The following is a 26,844-nucleotide window of genomic DNA, read 5'->3' as shown; positions in this document are numbered from 1 at the left end:
GCTTTTAATTGGATGGCATCCAGCTGTTAAATAAAAAGTAAAGAAGTTCGACGACTTTTTCGTAAATATTCATGTATTTAATATTATGAGTTTTTATAACTCACCCCCTACTTTATACAATTATTTTGGAAAGAGCCTCTAGCATATGGTAAATCTTATTAGCTATCCCTCTTTGTTATTTCATATTTACATATTAACTCCTGTAATTTGAGCTTAAAAGGACCTATTGATTAAGAGTTTTAGGCCATAATTTAATCTAAATTCTTAGGATAACCAAAACTTTAATCAAGGAAGCCCCAATTAATATTAATATGTTTTTAATGTATGTTTAGAAGGACCCTAGACTCCCTTATTTATTTTTTTACTTTGGCCCCTCAACAACTTATCAAATGACCATCTTCCCCTTAAAATGTGACATATTTTAACAATAGAAATTTCACATAGTTAAGGGATGCAGGTGTAATTATCCCAAAAACGTAAGGGCTTTTTAGTGAAAATGCTAAAAACACAGGACGATTTTAAAAAAAGATGCCAAAACACGTAGACTTTGTCTATTTTGCAAATTAGTTCCTACATTTAGAGGAAATTATGGAAATCACCCTCGGTTCATTCAGTTGGAATGAGGCATCATATTATTTCTGGCAACAATAACATGAGCTTCATATCAACTGCAAAATATTGTCTAGTTTTCTTCCTCTTTCTCTTTATTTTATTTTATTATTACTATTTTTCTTAATCTTTTCTCGGCAAAATTGATGTTATTGAAATTTGAATAAGACATTTTAACCCATCTCATGCTTAATTCTTTTAAAAAGGATTCATGCAGTCTAACAAAAAGACGTAGGGCTAATTTTGTCATTAAGATTATTTTATGACAAAGGGATTCAACTGCCAGAATTATTATTTGTCCCCACACTTTTCATTGGGACGTAGTTGCAATATTAATGCTATGATGAATGGTATTTGGTAGCCATCATATTGCCTTCAACCTTAGGTTTTATCTGGAGCTACATGCATTTATTAGTCACAACATGCCCCATAATTAATAATTAATGGGTGACGGCACGATCCCGCGCGGCACGAATTTTAAAGCAATAAATATCTCAAGTGTTATGGTAATCGAGGTATTAGATGATGATAGCAGTATGTGGACTAATGTGAAACCATAAGATCTACGGTGTGGTTACCAGAAAAATGTAACAATTTATTAGATATTATAATTAATATATTTCAGTGGCAATTCTTATAGTCTGTGTGAAGTCAATGTGGGAATAATTAAAAACCTTGAATAAAAGTTTTAGAAAGAGCAAAGTGAGACAAATAAAAAAAAAATTAGAGAGTAATTTGACATTAATTAAAAACTTATTCATTCTATTCCAAATCTTCTATGTAATGCATATTTAAACATATTTCTAGTGATTTTTAAGCACCTTGTTTGGCCTTAGTGCTGGATATATCTGGGTGGAATATTACAAACTCCGCAAGCAATCCACCAAGGCATATATAGATTAAAGTCTTTGGTTTATGATTAGATTATGAATATATATATATATATAGGCCCATCTTTGTCTACATCAACTAGTATTAGGTTATCGGGTTGGTTCAAAATATAGGATTGGATTTAGATTAGACTTTAATTTTTTTCTTTTTTTTTGTTTCTACCCATAAACATGTTTGTGTGATTAGCATTAATACATTCTTAAATCTTAGTTTTATATTAAAACTCATAATAAGTTTCAATCTGAGTACCGGTGCATCCGATAAGTAAGTCATATAACACATTATATGTAATATCTTATCATAAATATAAAAGTTGTGCGATAAAATTATCGCACGTTTTTTAAAGCATGATTTATATTACAAATAACATACTTATTCAAAGTTTAATAACCAAATATGAATTCCTACATAAATTTATTTAAAATAATTATTAACTTTTACAACTAAATAATAAAATATAAGTAAAAAATATGTATAAAATTATAATTAAAAGAAAAAAAATCTTATGCGCGAACCAAACAGCAAACGCGCACTCTTGAATGAACTTTTGCAACAAAGCAGTTATTTCCTGCATCCACTTGCAAGATAAACTGTGCAACAAGAGGCAGATCAATCCTTTGATAAAGGGCTGAAAGGCTCCGGCAGCTGCTCGAACCGCTGAAACAAAGGGCTCTCGTCGCGCTTGCCTTCGGCGCTGTGCAGCCAGTTCATATTCTCGGCGTTCTCTTTAAGGAGAATGGCATCGTACCGCAAGCTCTCGTAAATGTCCTGCTTACTCAATCTCGCCATGGCAGATTCTTTTTGTGTAGAATTGGCATCGCCATTCCTCAAAACGGCTGTCTCTGTCGATCCTTCGTCGTCATTAGTAGGAACAACTTTGTTAGAACTATGATTGGAATGAATGACTCGCGGGTAGAGGGAGGCTCGAGGAATGCCTCCTGCGCCTTTCCGGATGTCCTGAGTATTAGTCGTTGATGGTATTTGAAGTTAGATATTGAATTCCATATGATACAAGTAGCATGTATTGGTGTAAGAGAGGATCTCACCATATGCTTCAGAGCATCATCAAGTGACCTTCTGGATGCTGACTCTGTGGAGGCCTTGATCCTACTGCCATGCAATTGGGTCTTCGGTGTGCTGTCTTGGAGCCTGCTTCGGGTAACAATTGATGACGACGATGACGACAGTGAACGCTGCAGTTTAGAGCTGGCTTGAGCTGCTGCATTTGAGTTTGAATAAAGATGATGAGCAGCGCTAGAGCGCTGACGTAGTTCTTGTTGTTTCATCCTCTTGTCTAGAATTCGCCCGGCCGAGGCTGGACGGGTTGTGGTTGAGGTGGCTGCTGCTGTTGGGGGTCTACGGGTTGGCATCGATCTCTGAGAATCTAAGCGAGATGCGGGAGTAGTCGACCTAGGTGTGGATACAGTGGAAGGAGCCCGAGGTCGAACAGTTGGTGTACAGGGTCTAGAGTTCTTGATTAATTTGGTTTTCTCTGCAGTGGAGACAGATGTTTGATGAGTTTTGGCCGGGCTAGGCAGACGTGAAGCCACTGGACGAGAGGTCGGAGCAGCGACGGGTGACCTTGTCGCGGTTTGTGCAGCGGGGTGGCGCTTGCCAGGAGTTGAAGGTTTAGAGGTGACTGAGGAGGAGCTTGAGCTGGGAATTGATGTCTTCTTTTTAGATGAATAGCTTGAGGTAGTGCTTGTGCTGGAGATGGAAGTAGAGGGAGTAGCTGAGCTGCTCCTGGCTGATCTAATAACATGGCCTTCTTCTGATTTAGACATAGATAACTGTACATGAGATAATTTTTGTTAGGTACTTGCAAGCAAGAAGTGCTCTCAATTAGATCTCTCAATTCAAATGATAAGAAGTTGAAAGAAAAAAAAAAAAAAAAGAAGACATTCCAGGGTACTGTGCTCTAGCCAAAAAGATATGTAATACTGGAGACATGATCAAAATTATTCTACTTGAACATAGACAAGTGATGGCCCCTCAACTATATATGTGATAGAAAATGAAGATTATATAAAGTTGTCATAGTTTCGATATCAGAATTCTAGATTAAACTTAACTATTACCGATATAAGAACACAAGATGAGACCTACTCTCGAAGGCTTTGCAGCTGAGACTGATCGAACGCCTGAACCGCCCCTTGGAGATGCTGAGGATAGTTTATTTGCTTTGGCATTGGAGGATGGAAAATGAGGACTTCCAGGGGGAGTCATCAGCCTGTTCCATTGCATTCCAATTACATTTGTAGTTAGCTTATGGCAATAAATGAAGGTAAATTGCTTGCAGTTGTGATTGAGGACTGCCCAAGTGCACAAGACTCCCTCCAGTACTAGTTTGTTATATCCAAACCAATCGACATAACTTGTAAAATACTGGTTATATAAGTTTTGGATTTTTTTTTTAGGTCAGTGTTTTACCTGCAAGATCTTCTTATTGTAATTCATATTTCATGGAGATGATGATAATTCAACATTCTACGATGTCTTTCGTTGCCAAGGCAAGAACTTAGAGAAGCGAATAACATAGCGCTTGCAATAATTTTATCCTTTATAGCTAAAAATTTCGCAAATGTAGCACGGAATATTAATCTAGAGAAACTGATGTTTGTAGTCATTACCAATCATACTCATGCTTCTCCACATCAGAGGATAACAAATCATCCACACCATTCCTCCCTAATGCTCCTGGCGCCATTGAAATCCCTTTCAATTTATCTGCCACTGCAATGTAATCCATTACATTTATTGTCCTCATTACTAAAATTCTAATAAAACTAGCAATCTATGCCGATCATAATATGATGAATTAAAGAAACAGCAGAATTTTGAAAAAAAAAAGAAGAACCTGCACTCCTTTGACCGCTGGATTCATCGTGGCCTGCTGCGAATTGGCTTCGTTGGATCCCCGCAAAGAGATCCAAACTCTCATCTCCTTTCCTTGACCTTCCATGACTTACAATCCGCGATCCTGCCAAAAACTTGTTCCCAACCAATGCAGGATCCTTCGAGACGGGCTTCATCCCTCTAAAACCTCAAGGGGGAATTTCGTCAAACACGTCAACTCGTTCATCTAAGAACTCGACAGAGAATTTTGTCAAACAACTTGGCTTCGTGCAATCGTGCCGACAGTAGATACGGGACGTGAATAAATGTAGGGAGTTATTCGCTGTTGGATCTAAGAGGAGGAACGAGAGGAGCCAAGGGGGAGAGAGAGAGAGGACGAGAATTAAATGGGAGTTATTCGTGAATAACTGTTACTGCGATATAATTTTAATACCCAATAAATAAATAAGAAAAAAATTTATTCCATCTTTTTGAATGGATCGGAAAAAATTTCGCGGGTAAATTAGTTAGCTATCGCTATTTCCTTTTAACTTAATACCACAGAATTAGAAGAGTCGTGCTTTCATTTATTTGGTTTTTTATGCATGCCGCCCCCTAGATTATTAGTTTATTGTGACATATTGGTCATCAGTTACTTCACAGCAAAAGCCTCCTAGTTTTATAATTAATAAAAATAGATCCCCCATTTATCGAATTACAAATTTAGATATTCTTTTATTGATTTAGACTAATTTATCATTTTAATCTCGATGGACACATTGTTAAGAATTAGAGCGTACATTTTGCATAAGCGATGCGTATAAATTACATAAGTGATGTATGACTTTTTTAAAAATCTATATGCACACATCGTTAAAAATTACAGCATACGTTTTACACAGGCGATGCGTATATATTACATAGGTGATGAGTGATGTTTTTTTTAATATATAAATTAGAGCGTATATTTTGTATAGATGATGAGTAAAAATTACATAGTGATGCGTGATATTTTTTTTAATCTCGATGCATAATTTTTTAAAATTAGAGCGTACATTTTGTATAGTCGATGCGTATAAATTACATAAACAATGTGTGTCGTTTTTAGGATATAATGATTTTTTTTTAAAATTTGATAGGGCTAAATCAGTATAAAAAAATCTAAAATTAAATTTGATAAATAGGGAGCATTTTTTGCTAATTAGAAAACTATTTTTTTTTTAGCAAATTGCTTGTTCACATAGAGCAGTTGTTTGGGATCTTGTGACTAAATCTCTTCTTTGGCCCTTTAATTTTTCATATAACAACCTATTGTTATTTTGACCAAGTCATTTCCACATCTTATCCCAACCATATCAAAAACATTTTCCTATATCTATATCTAGTCACTCAACTCTAGTCATCAATGGGTAATTTAGATTTTAATAATAACCTTCAATATTTTAAAAATAATATTCTATGGTGGATACACTTCAATTTGAGAATGATTGGCTTTTAGTTATCTGAGGAAAAAGAAGGGCCATGCTATAAAATTCCGAAAGTATATTAATTAAATAATAATAATAAAGTTATCATTGATGAGTATATGCTTCTTCTTGTTCTTCTTCTTCAGAGCAACAGTTGATTTGCAAAATGGATTGCTCCATCACTTCTTAAATGGTGAAGAATGGAGCTAACCAAATAAGAGAATAGTTATTTCGTTATGATCTTCTCTTCTCGGAAAAGAAGAAAAAGACTAGTAAAATTTCATTGAGATCTTATATGCATGCTTAGGGACGGCTTTGTACAAAAGTGTGTGCATATTTCTCTAGTGGGCAATGTCCATCACTTGGATTTACTTTGTTCTGAAACCATCTTGGAGATTTGACTTCCAAGTGGCCAACCAACTTTTTTGTTTTTCTTTGTCCTTTTTGAAATTAAAAAAAAAAAAGGAGCCAACTTTATATTATCTAGGGGTGATCATGCATCTCACCTTTCCATCTCACGATGATGGTGCTTGGAGCATTTTGGCTATCCAAGTCAACCCCCTTGACGAAATCTTGAACCCAAGATATGTACTTATTTGCTTGGTCTGGAATTAATTACTAAGGAATCAATATCACGTCCCCAACATTCTATATGTAGGTTTTAATTTCGCTTCAAATCCTGGGAGTTGTTTCAGAGGGGAAATTATATTTTAATAAAAATCACCTTAATATTATTATAAAGAAAGATCATAACGAGGATCGAGTGACACAGATGAAACTTATTTAACGGCAGAGGTGTAAGTCTGATTCAATCTTAGGGTGATATAGTCTACATATGTGCTTTAATTCTAGACTTTGACCATCTACCCATTTAGTGGTGAGTCATGAGTGGAAGGACTATTCCAACTATTCCATGCTCAGTGCTAACACACTCAGTGAGCACCAAGTAGATCTAGCTAGATCGATCGACCACAGTATATTAGGTCAAAATTTAAGAAGAAAACTGGGGTTAATTCAATCGACTCCTGCCAGTGTATGTATATATGATGTGACGAGAAGGAACAAAGAAAGAAACATTAAAATTTACTCTAAGGCACAATGAGAACTAAATGCAAGGGAGGCATCCGTTAAACTTTAACTATGACTGACATCATTCTTGGCATTAATAGAATGCTTATGGATATGGAAAAGTGAACGTAGTCATGTATGGGGGTGATGAGTGGAGCTACGTGTCAAGCATATGGAGAGCTGACGGTGCATGCATGTGGAGCAATTCATTGGAACGAAAATGGGATCACTCTTCCCCTACGCAAAAGCAATTCCATTATCTTCCCATTTGTTATTGTGATGTATTATATTCGTCTACTTTACTGTGACTCACGTATTCTCCTATTCCCTTTCTCCTCCTCCTACTCCTCTTCCTCCTATCTCTCTCTCTCTCTCTCTATCTCTCTCTCTCTCTCTCTCTCTCTATATATATATCAATCTCTCTCGGCTTCATCTATGACCAACTCCATTAGACCACTTTGATGCTTGGTTTCTCGGTTCTCTCTCTCTCTCTTCTCTACTTCTATCTTATAAAAGGTTGCAAGATAGACAGGGGTTTATGTATGGATATTAGGAGTGTTCTTGCCACTTTATAGCAGCACTAGGTGGGAATATTATGCCTAAAGATTAGTAAAGTGCCATTATTTTATAGACCCACAAATGAAAGGTGGTTTGTTTTGATATGGGAATAATATTATTCTGCCATCTTTATCATAAAGATTCATCCAGCTTTGAATCTAAAAGCTTCTTTTATGTTGTGATGTATTATATAGAGTGGAGGTACATGTTCACTTTGATGGTTGCACTGTGGGAGCTCATCCTTCTCATGTTGAGCAATCTCTTCTCCAGAACCACCGAAGCCAAACCAAGCCAGCTGCTGAGGCCAAGCATAGCGTTTGACACTAGCTATTGCCTCAGCTGGCGGCTCGCCGTCGAGGCGAACAACGCCAAGGGTTGGCGAACGGTCCCTCCGCAGTGCGTCTTCTACGTCGAGAGCTACATGTTTGGTGGCCAATACAGTAGAGATCTTGACACTGCAATGGAGCAAGTTGGCCTCTATCTTAATGGTGTTAGTGTAGGTGGGGATGGCATGGATGCTTGGGTGTTGGATGTGGATGATACTTGCCTCTCCAATCTCTTCTACTATCAAGGCAAGCAGTTCGGGTAATGATCTCATCTACTTAAAAGTGATCTTGGTCTTTGTTTTCATTGAATAATTATATATATCATAGTTTGGAGGATTTTGGTTGCAGGGGAGTTCCATTTGATCCTGTGGCATTCAAGAGCTGGGCAAGTGAAGGGATTTGCCCAGCTATCCCTGCAGTGCTAGGAATGTACAAGAGATTGATACAGCTCGGTTACAAGGTTTTCCTTCTCACAGGAAGGGATGAAGTGAGTCTGGGCTCAGTAACAACTAGCAATTTGAAGTTCCAGGGCTTTGATGGGTATGAGAGGTTGATCATGAGGTGATAATTTGTGATCCTTGGAATATTTTCAAAGGATATATATATATATATATATATATATAATTACATCTATAGATCTTTGCCATCTTCACATAGATCATATCATTTTTTTTGGTAGCACATTGAGTTCTTAATTATGTAAAACCTCTAAAATTCATCTTCTCTTAGTTCTTCATCTTCAGAATATCGCATGATTAATTTTAGACATTTTACAGATTATTTTACTCTTACTTTAAAGAACAAAGAGAGGAAGTAGCTAATGATAAGATAATTATCTAATGTTTTCCATTAACACTTTCAATGATGTATGATATATTGGATAGTTGAGAATTTAGAAGTGTCAAATGAGGTTTATGTTAAAATAACTCTCTTTTAAGATTTACCAGTCTGTGAAATTTGAAACTCATCCATGTTTGCAAACTTATAACATCATCCTTTTGTTTCCTAATCTTCTAATACTAGTAGTATATATCGTGAATTTTGCAGAACAGCGCCATATAAAGGGCTAAGCGCGACACTCTTTAAGTCGGCAATCAGAAAGCAATTGGTTGCAGAAGGGTATAGATTGCGCGGGAACATAGGAGATCAATGGAGTGATCTGCAGGGAGACTATGTTGGCGATCGCATATTTAAACTTCCTAATCCAATGTATTTTGTACCTTGATTGCCATGATCATATGTGATGAATGCGATATCGAAGAAGCTAAGAAAAAAGAAGAAGAGATGATAATTGTATGGAAAACTCCTTGATTTGTTGCAATTATTCAAATGCTTCTAATTGAAGATTTTTATTGTTGTATCATGGTATTATTGTGAGAAATTCCGCTTTAGTGCAATATTATATATATACTTTTCGCTAAACGGTGTACCATTAAATATCAATACTGCTAGGATTAGGATTAAAATTAGGATGTCCACATATAACATGAGCTTCTTTAATCAACTGAGCTCTATCACATGGACATTTTTTTGGTTACTACATGGCATATAAGAGAAATATTTGAGGAGGCATTTTGTTTCTATAAGAAATTATCTTATGTTCATATAATAGCCTTAAAATGATCTTTTTCAAATTTGAATTTGAAAGAAATTTTGAATCAATTGTGCTGGTGAAGCCCTTGATTTGCTATTTTGGGTAGTAATTCAAAAACTGAAGAATATCATAAAATAGTTTCCTTATGATTTTGTTTTTGAAAAGAAAGTCCATAGAAGATAGTTTACTTATGAGTTGATTGGCACAATTAGTAGATAAATTAACCTCATATTATTCTTCAAATTTAACAATCATTATGCTGAAATATTGGCCCTTAGATCATAAGACTAACCAAAGGGAATGTTTCTATTTCTTTTATTATAACACTCTATATTTTAATTATTTTCTAATTAACGCCCATCAGTAAGGATTTTATAACGAGGCCCCTCAATTTTTTCTTATAATTTTCATAACATTCTATTATTACCTTTACTAACTATCACTAACCATGATCTATGATTTTTATATAACTCTCTACTAAGTAAATTACTAAAATACCCTTAATTTCTTTTAACCTTGACTTTGACCTGCACCAATCCAAACAGTTTTTAAGCATACTAAAATCTCTTCTTAAATTTAATCACCCTACCCGAATCACCAAAGGGTAATTTAGGTATTTTAAATTTTATCTTTAATATTATAATAACGTATTCCTAGTTGATACTCTTTGATTAGATACCGTTGGTTTTAGTCACCTCAGGGTGTATTTGAAAATTATAGAGAAAATAAGGGATGGAATTACAAAATCACGGGGTATTTATTGTCAAATTATAAATATTGTAGGGAGTTATTTGAATATTTTCCAAATTCTTTTAATGAGTATAAAATTAGAAAAAGTCCACAAAGGGCCTATTATTTCTTATTTGGGCCGGAGTGCGTCACGGCCTACGTCAGCCCATTCGGAGCCGGGTCCATTTAGCCCACATCTCGCTGGCCATTAACAAGATTTCTAGGGTTTCCGCGGTTAAGATATCGCCTATATAAACGGCACGCTTCTCCGTCTCTCGCCTCTCCAGGGTTTAGTCTTCTCCGCCGAGGATTCCATCGTTTCACCGCCGCGCGTCCGCAATGGGGAGAAGTACGTCCATCGCTATTTTAAATCTCCATTAATATTACTTCGTTGCTACAACTCATGCGATCCAGTGTTTTCTATTCTGTGTTTGTTTTGTTTGATTGCTACGTGGTTGTTTTGTTCGTATTGTTAGGTTAGATCCATTTCGTTTATGTAGGATTGTAGATTTGGAATAGTTTCACCATGAGCGCTGTTTGTAGAGTTGGAATTTTGTTTCGGTGTTCCATAGTCTAAGATCCAGTGCAAATATAATCTCTGATTTGATATCCTTAGCATTGGTCTTGGCTGTGGTTAGTTTTAGTAGATCCTTTAGTCTCTCTATTTGGATTTGATATGATTTGATAGCAAGGTGTAGTTTTGTTGGTACCCTTCAATATATTTACTTTTCTGTTTTCCTGAAGGAAGTTTAATTTTTGCTAATGTATACAAGTTTTAGATGGCCAGAAGATCTGATGTTCAATTTGGAGAAGTTACTGCAATGGAATATGAAGTATAATACCAAAAATCACTTAACATGAATGTGTGAATATAACCGTATGATGATCATAGGATTAGTGGATCTTCTCATCTCTTACAAGTTTTAGGCCATATATTCATAAAGATACCGGATTGGAAGTTTATGCAAAAGTAGGGCTTGATTTCCTAGACTTTCTCATAACTTACATATGTACATGGGATGAGTTAGTTGGACCTATGTCCATTTCCTAGAACTTGTAGAATGCTATGCCTTTTCTATCTGCAGCTCTTTTTCTGCCTCCAAACAATTTAGCCTACATAAAAAGTTGGATAAAAAACCAGCTTTCTTTCAGATTAGGATATGTTCTTTTGGGTTGGATTAGTAATATTTTGGGGAAATGGTTCTTACAGATCATTATTATTCTCAGGTTAAATTGTACCTTCTGAAGTTTCAAACTAAATCTTACTCCTGTTGACTTAAGTAGCAGGCGTTGTCACACTGATGCACTTTGGATGATGCCCACTTATAGATATCAAGTTATAGCAGCTCGTGAATTGGTTGCTCCTATTAATAAAGATTTAGGCCTCGTTTGGTTCATCCATATGGTGTTTTAATGATAACCTACTGCACATCTTTTAAATATAAATTATGTACATCCATAATTTTACGTACATTTTTTTGTTTGGCTGTGAAACATAATTATTAGCTTGAGTAAGTTTATATAAGAATTTATGTTTGATTACTAAATTGTGAATAAGTATGTTAATTGTAATAGAAGTCTTGCTTAGAGAACGCGTATAACTTTGTCACATCCTTTTATCTATGATAATATTTTATGTGTGGTTTGTCACATGATTTATCTTATACAAGGCTTGAACATAACATGCATAAATGAATGTTTGGTTGCGAAATATATTTAAGAGAGACATAATTCATAAATATCCATTATACATGAACCTAATGCAACCTTAAAGAGTAAATGCTTAAATGATTTTGTTCATGTATAGATCTGAATATTATATATATTTCCTGGATATCTGTAAATGTATTGTTGCCATGCTGTTTCACTATTATGAATATTTAATGTTGTGTGAGCTTACTCATATGATGGTCACAAGATCCATATTAGTTTAATCAGAACTAGGTTTTAACTATGTATTTTATGCAGGACCTGCAAGATGCTATCGTCAGATCAAGAATAAGCCCTACCCAAAATCACGTTACTGCCGTGGTGTTCCGGATCCAAAGATTAGGATCTATGATGTTGGAATGAAGAAGAAAGGAGTTGATGAATTCCCCTTTTGTGTTCACTTGGTGAGTTGGGAGAAGGAGAATGTTTCCAGTGAGGCTCTTGAGGCAGCTCGTATTGCTTGCAACAAGTATATGACCAAATTCGCTGGAAAGGATGCTTTCCACCTAAGGGTGAGGGTGCACCCCTTCCACGTTCTTCGTATCAATAAGATGCTTTCATGTGCTGGAGCTGATAGGCTCCAAACTGGTATGAGAGGTGCCTTTGGGAAGCCACAAGGAACTTGTGCCAGAGTGAGCATTGGTCAGGTCCTCCTTTCTGTTCGTTGCAAGGACAACAATGGCGTTCACGCTCAAGAGGCACTTCGTCGTGCCAAGTTCAAGTTCCCTGGTCGTCAAAAGATTATTGTCAGCAGGAAGTGGTATGCATTAGACAAATTTCTTGAAGTTAATATTGATGATTGTCGTACTAAATGTCAGCTTGAAGTGTTTTTCCTTGGCTATATTGACTATGGATTATTTGGTTTTAGTTTGGTGGTTGCCCTTGGCTGTTTGGTTATACTGAATCCAAAATGCATTAATCTGACTATACTGGAGAATCTTTCTTTTTTTCCTTACAATTACATTGTTTACTAAATCTTATATTTTTCACTTGTCAATCAGGGGGTTCACCAAGTTCAGCCGCACTGATTATGCCAGGTGGAAAAGCGAGAACAGAATCGTACCTGATGGTGTTAATGCAAAGGTATAATTGACAACCTTCAATTCTTAATTTCTTAGCTCTTCATCTGGTTTGTATCATACATATGTCCTGCCTTGGTTTCCTTTCAGTGCTAGTACAATGAAACTTATAGTGGGTACTCCATGAAATTGTAACTTTTTAGTAGGTAGTCAACATATATCCTTGGTTTGCCAAATGAGAATAGTGTCTACATGTTTTGGTGAGCCTAACTATCCAATTTGACTTGTAAGTACTGCAGGCTATTGGTATGAAAACCATTAGAAGTGAATCTAGGAGTGCAAGGTGTTGCCCTATAATGTTAGTTATATCGCTTTCTGGTGTAACAAGCGACTTGGAGGCATTATTTAGTGGGCACCCTCATGCTGTGTGGATTGTAGTGACTGAATTATCTAGTCCTTTTACTTTGGGCCTTATGAACTGTGATAGAAAAACGAAATGGTTATCCAATAGCGTCAGGTTGTAGGATAATGCTTTTAGGATTTACTGCACATATCATTTTCACATGTTTCTTATCATTGATATTTTTCTCTCATTGATTTGTGTAGGTGCGTCAAAGTAGTTGATCTTATCTTCTTCATTTTGCCAACTAATTATCAACAGGAGCTAATATAATTTGATTGGCTTTTTTTGTTGTATAGTTACTTGGCTGCCATGGTCCACTTGCTAGGCGCCAACCTGGAACGGCCTTCTTGTCAGCTGTTACAGGATCTTAGATTTTGTTACTTGGAGAATGAAAAATTGTCAGCCTTATGGTGTCTTGGTTTTAATTGCTAGAACATATTTAAGTTTAATTTCTTGTATCAAGCAACTCAACTATCAGCATTTTCTGCTTGTATGCAGTAATCTGTTGCTACCTTTTGCTTTTGTTAGACATTGTTTATCTCATTTCTAAAATCTGAATCTCATTCATGGATATTTAATCTTAATATTTCCTTTCACGTATGCGGTAGTGGTTTACCTACTTCACTAGGAAGATTGTATGTGAAAGAAAAGATTTTGAATTGTTTTCTGGTCTATAGAGAGTACAAGCATGATGAATTTTTTGGTGAGGTATTATTATAAAACTCCCATATTTTGACGCATTAATATGGCTTACATCATTGGCAGGGCTTCTAGATTACTTATGTCTATTCATATTGTTTTGTTCATATACTGGAAATTCTTATTTGTAGAAGCTCTGTAAAGTGTTCGTAAGCATAGCATCACTCTTAAGAATTGAATGGCTCAATTTCTGAGCGTTCAAAAAAAATTCAAATCCTGTGTATGTTTGTAAGCATGATATCCCTTTTAGTACATCTTTTTCCTAAAATTATGTAACTAGTTGAGTTGAGCCAAAACTTGGTGGTTAAATCTATCAGCTACTCTGAAGAACTATCCTTTCCTTAAAAGAACTTCTGTAATTCTCTCTTGCTTTCTCCATTGCCACACATCATCTTGTCGCTTTGCATTGCAGCTACTTTTATCCTCAAAGATGTGCATCCTGACAGCTCTTACCTGGTATAGATTGTATCTCATGCAGGTAGATTATAGTGATCATATATAATCATTAGATAGATTACTTGTGCCTACTACTACCCAGTTCATAGCCCTCAAAACTTTAAAAAACATTAATCTCCAACAAACAGACAAAACACACCATCAAAGTTCCAAGAGTTTTACCACCAACTACAAGATCCTAACAACATCCAATAATACCATCACAAATGTTACACAGTTCCAGAAATTAACCCAACAACACCAACGACAAGTATAGCTAACAACCCAAGAAAAAAAGAAACATTTGAACCCATAAAATAGCCTCCACATCTCCATCCCCAGCTCAGATCAACTGGGTTCTACTCCCCATCTCCTTGCATGAGCTTCCTGGCTTTCTTCACAGCTTCTTCATTGAGCCACAATACTAGTCATCTCATCATGCAGTCTGCAGCCTTACAAAGGAACTCCAGGATAACTCCCATGGTGGTAAAAACATTAACATGTGCAAGTAGTACTTATCCAGCTCAACCCAAAGTGTGATAAGAAAAAGAGGACTGACCATAAAAGTAGTTGTTGATGATTTCATTTATATATCTTTTGCTTGTGGTAAAAGAATAATCCACTAACCTTTTTTCCAGTGTTAATGGGACTTTTTGACCATTGAGTTTGTACTCAGTGGCAAGAATATGATTGCACTGCCAGATTATATCTCTAGCAGGATTAATCATATATATATATATATATATCGAAGGATGAGTAATTAGATATGAAGTTATAGGTGAGGATTAATCAAAGCTTGTTCCTTTCCAATATGAGTTTTATATTATGCAGCGATCGTAAGCTCAGCTGCAAATGACAAATTATTAAAGCAAATTAAGGACAAGATACAATAAATAAATGCAATACTGTGACATAATATTGGCACATGGTTAACATTAGGAGTACTTAATAAGGTTTATTGCGTTGTGATGGCATTTTTAGTTATATCCTTACGCTTGTCTTCTCGCGAGTGACCGACTAAATCATGTGCCCAGCTAGTTGAGTGTTAAAAAAATAATAAAAAATAGGAAAATAGTTGAGTAGTTACATGTACACTTAGTAAAATAATATTTAATTTGCATAAAAGCTGCTGAGAGTATCGATAATCACTTAATTTATCAAGGATTTATCTGAGAAATAAGTCATTATTTGAGACAACAATATGATAATTAAAAAGGGCATTTTGTACTTAAAACATTCTTCAATTTTCTAGTGGGAAATAGACCCCATATTTATCAAATTATAATTTTGGGTCTTTTTTTTTAATGATTTAGTCTTAACAAATTTTAAAAAGACTGCCGTGTCCTGAAAACGTAAGACATCACTTATGTAATTTATATACATTGACTATATAAAATGTATACTCTAATTTTCAAAAAATATGTATATTAATATTCTAAAAAGGTCACGCATTACTTATGTAATTTATACGCATCGCCTATACAAAATGTACAACTTAATTTTAAAAAAAAATTACGCATCGCCTATGTAATATATACGTATCACTTATGCAAAATAAATACTATAATTCTTAATAATATGCGCATCTAGATTTTAAAAAAATGCCACGCATTACTTATGTAATTTATATGCATCGTTTATGTAAAATATACACTCTAATTTTTAATAATATATTTATCGAGATTAAAATATTAAATTAGTTTAAATCAGTAAAAAAGACATAAATTTGCAATTAAATAAATAGGAGGGCTAAGTTCCGCCGCAAATTATTCATTAAAAAGAGATATACAAATTTGGAAGGAATTTGGAGCTGAGATATTTTAGAAAATTAATTTGAATTAAATAAATACTAATTATATATTTTAAAAAATTAGATGAATTTAATAGGATTCGAACTCAAGAATTATTTTATACTAACTTATAAATTACTTAAAAACTGAATAATGAATTATATATTTTATATTTCATATTTAATAGCTAATACTACATTTCGGACTTATCGGATTTACACGTGTTTTGCTCACCTAGAAAGGAAGACACTTATTCGGAGATAATACTTTTTTTTTTCTTTTAAATATCTGAGCTAATAGTTTTAATAATATCGAATTATTTTAGAAGAAACTAAAACTATTCTTGCGTCTAAATTGGAGATATATAGTATATTCTCGTCACTAAAAGAGAGAGAGAGGACAAAAATTTCTCGAATCACCCCTCGACTTTTACTCCATTTATTTTAAACTCCCTTGCCTCGTCCTCGGTCCTCTCTCTCTTCTTTCTTCTTTCTTCTTTAGATATCTCCCCACCACTGGTAGGCGATTTCGCGTCCATAATTAGGGGGTTAGGTTTAGGGTTTCCATCAAATCCAATTCGTTTTTTCGTAGATCGCACCACCTACGTACGAGCTCGTCAATCCGATTCGTTTCTTGGAGGTTTCTCGAGGCTTTCTTTCCTTGCGGTTTCGTCCTCCGAGGATGGATTCCTCCGGAGGAAGCTCCGATCCTTACCGGATTCCCGCCGCCTCTTCCGGCGGCGGGGGAGGGCCTTTGAGGAGGTACGGGATGCAATTGTCGGCGTCTAATTTTATCCAGGCGCCTTTGTCCGCTCTGTTGGAGTACTCCGGAATCTTGCGGCCGAGATCGAGCCATCCGGAGACGGAGAGCCTGGTGAATGGAGGGGGCTTGGCTGTTCCCAGTCGGCTCGATGAATCCGGCGGTGGCAGCGGCGGAGAGGTATCGATAAGGATCATAGGGGTTGGTGATCAAGAGGGCGTGAGGGCGGGAGCCGGGCAGCCGCAAGGGTTGGCGATTGGTCCGGGGAGAGCGGGAAATGCCCCGGATGAGGCGGGTGCTACGGGCATCGAGAGGGAGCGGGGAGATGGAGGAAATGAGGGTGGGGTTAGAGAGGTGGCTTCTTCTTCTTCTTCTTCTTTGCCGGGATCAATCTCGGATGTCGGTTCACAGACAACGGATGGAGAGGCGAATAGCACAGGAGTCAATAGGGATACTTCTTACCAGAGGTATGACATACAGCAGGTTGCGAGATGGATTGAGCAGATATTGCCTTTCTCCTTGCTCCTATTGGTGGTTTTCATCAGGCAGCATTTGCAAGGTATAATTTCTAGTTGCTTCTTTTACTTAAAATTGGTATGCAAAGCAAGATTATGATGGATATAGTAAATAACAAACAAAATATGGAATGCCAAAGTACAACAAGGTCTTCATTTGCTCGCATGTGTTACCGTGTTTCAGACCTTATTTTCTTAATTCAGCATTTCTCTCGCTGATGGTAGCAGGATCAACTTTCTAAGCATGTGAAAGAAAACTATTTCACAGTTCTTTCTAGTTTTTAGTTGTTGTTGTATGCTATATCATTTCTAATATACTCATTTGAAGTTGCAGTCTCCTAATTCCAGATGATATATAAGTATTTTTAAGTGGGATAATCACCTATTTCTTTTTCTTTAAGCTTGTTATTTAGAATCAAATGAAGCATCAATGTGCTAATGTAATGTTGCATGCCTAAATTTAAATGATGCTAATATGCATATATTCCAGTTTCCTTTTTCTGAATATAAGTTAATCAAACTTGTGGAAGAAGCAGGTTTCTTTGTGACGATTTGGATTGCTGCTGTGATGTTCAAGTCCAATGACATTTTGCGGAAGCAGACTGCTTTGAAGGTGTTAGCCATTTCTCTTAAAATTACTATTTGCTTTGTTCATTTGGCACCCTGTTTTCTTCTCACCTCCCAATTATCATTTTTCTGGTGTTCTCAACAAATTAGTGGTTTCATGTTAAGAGTGCTGTCTCTGTGCTAGCTTTATTTGTATGATGTTCCATATCAGAAGCTACAATTGATGCAATGTGCATGTGGCATGTTATAAGATAGGACCTATGTTTTCTATATCTTCTTGTTTTGCAGGATTAGGTTGACAATGATAAGAATAGTTTTACCACATTTGAGAATCTACAATGTGCTTATTTTTCAACTATGGCTTTATTAAAAATTGAAATGATAGAGCTTAATGTACAATGCAAAAAGTCCGTAGGTATCACGTTCCCTTTATAAGGGTTTTGTTTATGTCATATTGCACAATTCTTTTGAAATCAACTCAGGTTAGGTCTTGATAACTGTAATGAAGTTTCTCTTATTCTTTCGAATCAAGAATTTTATTAAACCCAATATTTGTCCTTCTCACCCATCTCATAGGTTATCAAAGATTACTTGCATGTTAAAGCTAGAAAAGAATTGTACATTTCATGTTTTATTTATCACTGGATTTCTACCTTATTGGCTTCTTTTGGTGGTTAAATTCTGCACTTAATTTCACCAATGTCTTACAGTGTTTTTCTTCTTTTCTCTAGATAAATTTCTAGATTTCTTCAGCATTACTTGGCCTTCACATCTTTTTTTGCTGATTTATGCAGGGAGAGAGAAAAATTTCAGTGCTTGTTGGGATTACACTAGTTTTTGTGATTCATATATTTGGAATATATTGGTGGTACAGGGATGGTGACCTACTCAAACCTCTTGTTATGCTCCCACCAAAAGAAATACCACCATTTTGGCATGCAATATTTATCATTATGGTGAATGGTACTCCTCTGACTTTTATCTGAATATATAACAACCCCTCTCTACAAAGTTGTTTTTTAAGAAAAAAACTCACGAATTCATTATAAAAATTTAGAATTTACTTTTTTTAAAGCTGCACATGTAAGTTCTATGCCAACTTTGTCAACATGACTTTCTTAGCCGAAGTTTCATAGATGAAAGAAAGATGGTTTTAGAAACTGGCTAACTTACATTTATGATCGCATGACATAATTTGCCTCATTGCCTGTATTACACATTTATTAAATGTTATGGTTTTTCTTCATGAAGATTTTGAATATGCTAGACCAACGGATACAGAGAATCCTCCCCTTCTTTTATGCTAGGAATTGAAAGGAGTGAAAAAAGAGATAAAATTTAGTGTATTTGAAAACCAACTTGATCTGATGTGAGATTATCTGTAATAGAATTCTACTAGGATGTTTATTGGAAAGTTTCAACTTTCAAGAGGAGAAAGATCGACATATCATTCTTTGTCACCTTAGAACATGGATATATTAGGTCCTTAAGGAACTAATGTTATAGGTTTACTAAAGAAAGGAGTATTTAGTAGTTTAGTTACTTTAGTATATATATAGTTGCAATGATTAGTGTAAGGCCAATAGGGAGACACATGCAAATTTTGTATCATGACTGAGTCCTTACCTTTTGTATTGCTTAGGGATTGACTAATTAAGCATATTAAAGATAAGGTCCTAAGATGTTATCATTTGCTAATAAAGCCATAGGTGTAGAATGTGTACACATGCCAACTTGGAATCATGGAGAAGAAGTTCAGAAGTAAAAGATTTTGGAATATCTAGATATAGAGAATCAAGAATCAAACTAGAGCTTTGTCTTGATGGTCAGGAGAGGCCCAAAAATGGTAGGTTATTTTGCTTTGACTATGAAAAATTTACAAACCCTAAATCTAGAAGATAACAACCTACCATAGATAGAGATGATTGTTGGGCTTGACTTGCACGCCTAGCCTGAGCCCGATTTAGGCTTGGCCCAACTCTGAGCATAGTAGTGGGCGGCATGGGCTAAGCCTTTGCTTACTCAACGCGGCCTGAAAGCTTGGCTTGCTACGTCTATTCATGGCTCGGTTCGTTAAGCATACCTATTCCCATATTTTTTTAGTCACACATCAGAGATTTAGTAAACTAGATATTAATATATAAGTATATTCCTATGAAAGATAACTAAAATATTTTCATAGAAACTCATTATTATTGGCCTGATAAGATATAATATTTTTTAAATTCGACCCATTATGCTAGATCCATTACGCCCGACCTAAGTCCAATGGGCTAGTGGGCAGTAAGGGGCTACAGTATTTTAGCCTGGCTCGAACCGAGTGATTGGTGGGTTGGGTCGTGAATAAATATTTAATCCCGGTCTGCCCATAAAGCTCGGCTTGACTCACCTAATGATCACCTCTAACCATGGATACTCAAAGGTATGAAATATTCAAAAATAAAAAGCAATGCAAAGATATATGATCTGTAAAACTTATGGGTTAAAATCACAGATACTTTTCTTAGGATCAAATCAATCATTAAGCAATGTAGCAATTACAAGAACCGTTTATAGACCATCGCTTGAATCTCATAGTTATATCTGAAGATTTCTTGATCACTAAAATCGATGATTAATTGTTTCTTGTAGTTGATCAATCGATCTCAGTGGCCCTCGAGATTAGACGTTCTGCCTCAGTGACCATTGATACAATAACTCACTCCAAGAAAGAACACATCAATTCCGATCAAAGATTTCTAATGAAACAAGACTATAATATTCTCTGGTCACAATGAAAACTCACAAAGACTCTTTAATCTAACAAGTACCCAATTTCATGACAAAAGCCTATAGTCTTCCAATGCTTATTGAGCATGATATAGAATACTCTTTTTTGTCGCAAACTTTATGTCAACCTATTCTTCTAGCAACTTGATGGCTAAGAAATTTCCACAAAGACTCTTCTAGGCTTCAAATGTATTCTTAGGTTGAACCACGACGTAGGTTTTCTTTGCATTATATAGGTGAAGCAAAAAGACCCAAAAATAAATTAGAATCGAATCTAGAAAAGGCTAACCCTGGCTTGGGCGTTTGAATGTCCGATAGGTATTTTGAAGTTTGAACGCACAAATGCTTCTTCTCTTGTTGCTTGTTTTGTTATGAAGTCGTTCCAACACTTATATAATGATCTTTATATTGTTCGAAATGTCATGAAAACATTGAATGCCCAACCATGATCTAAGTGCCGTTGAAAATGTTATGAAAACGTTTGAGCACTTAAAAATAGACTTGTACTACTGAAAATGTCATGAAATTATTTAAATGCCTTTCTAATAGTCCATGTGCTTAATACTTGGAATGCTTTAAAGATGTCTTTATAAGCACCTGAACCATTGGAAGGGCATTTGAATAGTTTTATGGTGTTCTTAATAATACAACTCTTTTCTAAGTGTTGGAATGTTTTCATAAATTTTCAACCATATCTGTGGTTGGGCATTTGAACTTTTTCACGACATTTTCAACCATATAAAGGTTATTATATAAGTGTTGGAAAGACTTTATGACAAAACAAGCAGTGAGAGAATAAGTCATCGTTTGTTCAAACGGCTCATCGGGCATTTGAATGCCCAAGCTGGGATTAGCCTTTTCCAGATCTGATTCTGAATAGTTTTTGGGTCTTTCTGCTTCACCTATGTAATGCAAAAAACTCTAGGTCGTGGTTCAACCTGAGAAAATACATTTGAAGTCCTAGAAGAGTCTTTGTGGATTTTTCTTTGTGATCAAGTTGCTAGAAGGATAATATGATAGAAATTTATTCAGAGTTGAGAAAGGTGGTGAAGTGGAGAAGAACAGTTCTCTTTTATGATTGAATACCTTCTAATTAAACAAAATCTTATAAAAAAGTTATGAACTAGCAATACTTTATGATGCTGAAATGTCAGGCTGATAGGGAAATAGTTGAGAATCTTGAGATGAGAATGTTGAGAACTTGAGATGGTTTTGTAGTGCCACTAGATAAAATAGAAGAAAATGGTGACACTAATGCTAAGCTAGGTTAGGGCCAGTTGCATATAAGATGTCGGTAGATCATAGACTTTTGTACAGTACTACACCAGTTGCATATAAGATGTGAGAAGATCATCTGATTTGTACAGTACTACAATTAATTGGGACATATACCTTTATTTTAGGAGTGAAAATCACGTAAAGTTAGCACCTGTTGGCCGCCAAATGTGTCTGTAAATGCATATAAGGTGCAATATGAGCACAAAATAAATCTTTGCTCAGATGATCTTAATTTTGGACAAACACTAAAGGATGCCTTTGGTAGGAGATAATCAGGTTTGTGCTGAATGGTATAAGCCTACGAGGCAGAATGCCTGAGATGTTACAGATGAAAAAAAATTGAGTATGTTTTGTTTTCGTTCTTCTCATCTGCCATCTATCTATCCATCTTGGTTGGTCTAATTATATTCTCATGTGACAAGACAGAATGATCCTTGAATTCTCCTAGCTCATGAATATACAGCATTTATCACATGTAACAGAATCATTTTCATCCATAAAATGTAAACTTGTTTCATGATGTCTAAACTGACTCTTTCAGATACTTCATAGGATGTAAGACTCATTCTGGAGTAAATATACTCGAAGCATATGCACTATGTCTCCTCTAGCATTTCTTATATTATGCATTTGATTTATGATGTTATTCTTGTGTTCTCCGAGTTACTTGTTGGTAAAGGACTAAAGGTATGTAATATGTATTCAGTAACCATCTGCACTAGCATGCATTTTAATTGATTTTTTTTTTCTCTCTAATTTCTATTGATCGAACCGTATGTCTATTATTTTAGAACTATTTTCTTTTTAATTATGAATCACAATGGTTCTCCACTAATGATTTCCTCTTCCAGATACAATGGTACGCCAGGCAGCTATGGTTGTTAAGTGTGGCCTTTTGATGTACTACAAAAATGGCAGGGGCCGTAACTATCGGAGGCAGGTAAGCCTTTTTGCTTAGATTTCTGCATTATGCTTGGTTTATATCTTATAGTAGCCTTGCTTAAGTTGGTCTTCTATTGGATGTTACTGATTACTCAAAAATTAAAATTAAGGAATCTGCTATCTTATGGATGGATTGGAAATTTGGAACTGAACTATCTTGATTGTTTAGAATTTTCGTCCTCTGGAAAGCTTTCTCTTCCTTCAGTATTTCATCTGGAAGTTTATATTCATCTATTGAACAGGAATAAATCGATAAAATTTGTCATCTAAAGGACAGAAATTCATTATTTACATGCTGAATCACTGTAGAACTAAGCTCAGGGGCCTTTTCAGTTTTCTCTACTCATTTATGATAAAGCATCGATTCTTAGATTTTTGTTGCTGATGATATCTAATGTTTTCTGCTGTTATTAGTATTTCAATAATTCTATCAACTATGGAAAACAGTTGACTTAGTATCCCCTTTTGGAAGAAACGTGCTGAAGGACATGTATTATACTATTATCGTAAGACTAATCACATGAATTGTATTTGATGGATACATCTTTTCTGGTGATGCAACTAATAGGTTATTTTCCTTATGGACAGTTTTAGTGGTCTTCTGATCTTCTCGTCTTGTCTAGTATTGAGCATGGAAGTCTGACATTGTGATGTTTATTATTCAAAGAGTCAGTTAAATATGTGGTCTGCATTCATCTTTTTATTGATATTCACTGGAATAATTTTGTATATATTAAAAGAATTCACTTCATTTCATTTTTTATTTTTTTATTCTAAAATGGAATTTTATTAACTTCGTAGGGTCAAATGTTAACTGTTGTCGAATATCTCCTACTCTTGTACCGAGCTTTGTTGCCGGCTCCTGTTTGGTATCGATTCTTCCTCAACAAGGAATATGGCAGCCTCTTTTCTTCTCTCACTACAGGGTTATATCTTACTTTCAAGTTGACATCAGTTGTCGAGAAGGTATATTCTCTGTTTATTCTTAAGTATTCTTTTAAGTAAAGCGAAAGGTACAAATGTTAAAATTTTCAGTCAGTTGAACATTGTTACCTTAATAGTCACTTATCAAAGTATTAATTGATCTTTTTAACATTGTTTTAAGTTTATTACTTTCAGGTTCAATCATTTTTGGCTGCATTGAAGGCATTATCTCGTAAAGATGTACTTTATGGCTCTTATGCAACAACGGAACAAGTAAACTCACTGTTTATTCAGACCTCATAAATTCTTACTTAGAAGTTCGTATGGTTTTACAGATGATTACTTCAGGGTTGCACTCTGTGACAGGTCTATTATATAATGATGACATTAATGTAAAAAGGTTCTTAACACACAAATGAGAAACTGGTATCTTGCCGTTATTGTAGTAATTTTGCATATTTTTATATAACCATCTCATCTCAATTACTCTTGTTCACATGATAAAGTGGTAAGCATATTTCTAGTTAGACCAGTTGGGCATCTGAGTTAGGTAGTCTGGTAGTTATTTCCTAGCCAGCCAGTATATAATATGATCTATTTTCTGCTAATGCCTTGCCCTCTAGTCACGGATGATTCCTGTGGGTCTCCAATCCCTTCATTTCTGATCATGGTAATGAACTTAGAGAAAACAAACATACCTTCAGTGCATATTTCATAGCTTTACCTCTCGAAAGTTTTATAAATTCGTCATGCATTTGAAACTAATGGTGGTCATGCAGGTTATTGCTGCTGGTGATATGTGTGCTATCTGCCAGGAGAAAATGCACGCTCCTATTCTTCTTCGCTGTAAACACATCTTCTGTGAAGATTGTGTTTCTGAATGGTAATTCCCTCATCCTTCTTTTCTTTTTGCTATTTATTATTTTTCCCATATTAACATTCTTTTCAGATGCAACTTGGATGACATCTTATGAAACATCAAAGGATACTAAACTCCGTCTTTTATCATAGTCTGCCTTAGCTTGAATAAAGTGTAATTTCTGCACTTAAGACCTACTTAATATTTTTAAAAGCTGTTTCTTAGTGGATGGACTGTACCAAGACAAACTGAAGTTTTTGTCTTCACCATGAAATGGCGGCCTGGGAATTTTGAAGTTGTTGTAACTGTTTTAACTGGAAGCCGTATCTAATTATTCAGTTTGTAGATGGATATCTTTTGTATATTGAGTCTCTTTATTTGCCTTTATATTAACACTAAGTGATAGTTCCTAAGATCACCAATCAACAAGTTAGAGTTCCTCTGCAAATAAGAACGACAAATTGTGACTGACTAATAAAACCTATGTAAGAGATTGATTTTCTAACAGGTTGTAGTAGTATTATATTTTCAGCTACCAGTATCAAATTTTAGTATGTTGACCTACCATCTCACTTTATGCACTGCTTTCTTTTTCTTTTTCTGGCTTCCGCTAGATAAGTCTAAAATAATTGTCTTATCTTGCAAAATGATATGATGTTAGCATTTCACATGCTTTGGAAACTTCTCATTTCCTACACTGATTTCAGGTTTGAGAGAGAACGCACATGCCCACTGTGCAGGGCGTTGGTGAAACCGGCTGATCTCCGGTCATTTGGTGATGGTTCGACAAGCCTCTTTTTCCAGCTATTCTAACTACACAGCAACACGCTTAACTGATTACTTTGGACGTGCAAATGTCCCTGAAGCAAGAAGGATGGGCCTCCGTCCTTCCTCGTCGTCAACCATATCTTGACATTTTTACGACATCTCAGTGTTCCCCGAGATCTATGCTGAGAAAATATGTCCATGAAATTATGACTGCTCATAATTCTGTTGCCAGTCTATATGTGTGCCCTCGTTGGGAAGCTTAATATACAGATGGAATAGGATACTCTGCTTGTAAATATATAAACGCAGATCCAATATTTGTGACATACTGTTGTAGAGATATTCATAAAAATGTCTAAAATGAGAGGTGATTATTCCCTGAGCAAAAGATTAATCTAGATATTACTCTTTCTGGTGTGTGCCTAATCTTTTTGTTCTTTTCTTTTTTGAAAGAGAGAGAGAAGTGAGAACTTAACATAGATGCGTGTTATTGATAAACTAGCGTGGCATTCACTGGTCACTCTTATAGGCTTAAAGTAACCAATGTATGCTAGTGGATAAATGTCTAGCTCCTAGGGGTGAAAACGGATCGGATACGGTTCGGATAGTGCTAAACCCATATCCGGATCTATATTTTTTATCCAGATACGGATTCAGATACGGATATTTGACGGATAGCAAAAATTAAAATCATATACTAAGAAAACGGATACGGATAATTTTCGGATATGGATCGGATAGTTTTCAGATACAGATCGGATAGTTTCGGATACGGATCGGATAGTGTTCGGATAAATTTTTGGATCTTAAACAAATACGTATCAAATTTTAAACAAATTAATATGAACTTACTACGAATATCAATCAAGTCTAAAACCTGTCATATTGTATCCTTCTACTTCTGATCACCTCATAACTTTGTTAGTGGTGGTTGTTAGTGGTGGCAAGCAAAACGGGATATAGGATCTATGACGTTAAATATTATTCACAATTAACTTATGCAAAGAACATTAATATAGGCAGATTTTACAGACAGATAAACAAAGGCTTGTTAACTAAAACAAAACAAAACAAGTATAATAAGTAAACAAAACAATTGTGCTAGTAACAGCAAGAGTCTCAAGAGACTAGATGCATGAGTACATAAAAGAAGTGAAAAAACTGAAACTAGATCAAAACTCGAAAATTAACTACATGGGATTGTGTTGTTTAGATCCTTCCTCATTTTTCTATTTCGTTCAGTGCAGAGTCCTGTTAAACTTTATCAGTAAATTGCTCTTAGATAATAGCAGTAAGTAACTTTGGAACGTCAGGATGAGTTGACACAAGAT

The 26,844-nt window shown here is 35.4% G+C and overlaps 4 protein-coding genes across 6 annotated transcripts; 3 read left to right on the top strand and 1 right to left on the bottom strand.

Annotated features, from left to right (window-relative positions):
* Positions 1-1,908: 1,908 nt before the first annotated feature.
* LOC140776371 (uncharacterized) lies at positions 1,909-4,707 on the bottom strand. Of its 2 annotated transcripts, none has more exons than XM_073120050.1 (5): positions 4,358-4,707; positions 4,131-4,233; positions 3,607-3,730; positions 2,547-3,290; positions 1,909-2,457 (listed from the first exon to the last, which is right to left on the bottom strand). In XM_073120050.1, exons 1-5 carry the CDS (start codon positions 4,530-4,532, stop codon positions 2,110-2,112), a joined length of 1,494 nt encoding a protein of 497 aa, XP_072976151.1. In that variant the 5' UTR covers positions 4,533-4,707; the 3' UTR covers positions 1,909-2,109. The 2 variants fall into 2 exon arrangements, with proteins under 2 accessions (XP_072976151.1, XP_072976152.1); XM_073120051.1 differs by having other exon boundaries at positions 4,131-4,227.
* A 2,592-nt stretch (positions 4,708-7,299) lies between these two features.
* Positions 7,300-9,099, top strand: LOC140776272 (acid phosphatase 1). 2 transcript variants are annotated; one of them, XM_073119921.1, is made up of 4 exons: positions 7,300-7,515; positions 7,622-8,012; positions 8,102-8,314; positions 8,801-9,099. In XM_073119921.1, the coding sequence occupies exons 1-4, from the start codon at positions 7,509-7,511 to the stop codon at positions 8,976-8,978; spliced, it is 789 nt and encodes a 262-aa protein (XP_072976022.1). In that variant the 5' UTR covers positions 7,300-7,508; the 3' UTR covers positions 8,979-9,099. The 2 variants fall into 2 exon arrangements, with proteins under 2 accessions (XP_072976022.1, XP_072976023.1); XM_073119922.1 differs by having other exon boundaries at positions 7,307-7,453.
* A 1,204-nt stretch (positions 9,100-10,303) lies between these two features.
* LOC140776118 (large ribosomal subunit protein uL16-like) lies at positions 10,304-13,779 on the top strand. The gene is made up of 4 exons (XM_073119699.1): positions 10,304-10,425; positions 12,045-12,546; positions 12,788-12,869; positions 13,505-13,779. Exons 1-4 carry the CDS (start codon positions 10,416-10,418, stop codon positions 13,577-13,579), a joined length of 669 nt encoding a protein of 222 aa, XP_072975800.1. The 5' UTR covers positions 10,304-10,415; the 3' UTR covers positions 13,580-13,779.
* Positions 13,780-16,601: 2,822 nt separating this feature from the next.
* LOC140776116 (uncharacterized) lies at positions 16,602-25,939 on the top strand. Its single transcript, XM_073119696.1, has 8 exons — positions 16,602-17,450; positions 17,943-18,019; positions 18,768-18,936; positions 22,872-22,960; positions 23,764-23,928; positions 24,082-24,159; positions 24,666-24,769; positions 25,453-25,939. The coding sequence occupies exons 1-8, from the start codon at positions 16,814-16,816 to the stop codon at positions 25,556-25,558; spliced, it is 1,425 nt and encodes a 474-aa protein (XP_072975797.1). The 5' UTR covers positions 16,602-16,813; the 3' UTR covers positions 25,559-25,939.
* Positions 25,940-26,844: the final 905 nt, after the last annotated feature.

Source organism: Typha angustifolia, chromosome 14, assembly GCF_048772165.1.
Source record: "Typha angustifolia cultivar Huaian chromosome 14, ASM4877216v1, whole genome shotgun sequence".
In the NCBI taxonomy this organism is placed as follows: domain Eukaryota; kingdom Viridiplantae; phylum Streptophyta; class Magnoliopsida; order Poales; family Typhaceae; genus Typha; species Typha angustifolia.
This window is presented reverse-complemented; position numbering and strand designations above follow the sequence as displayed.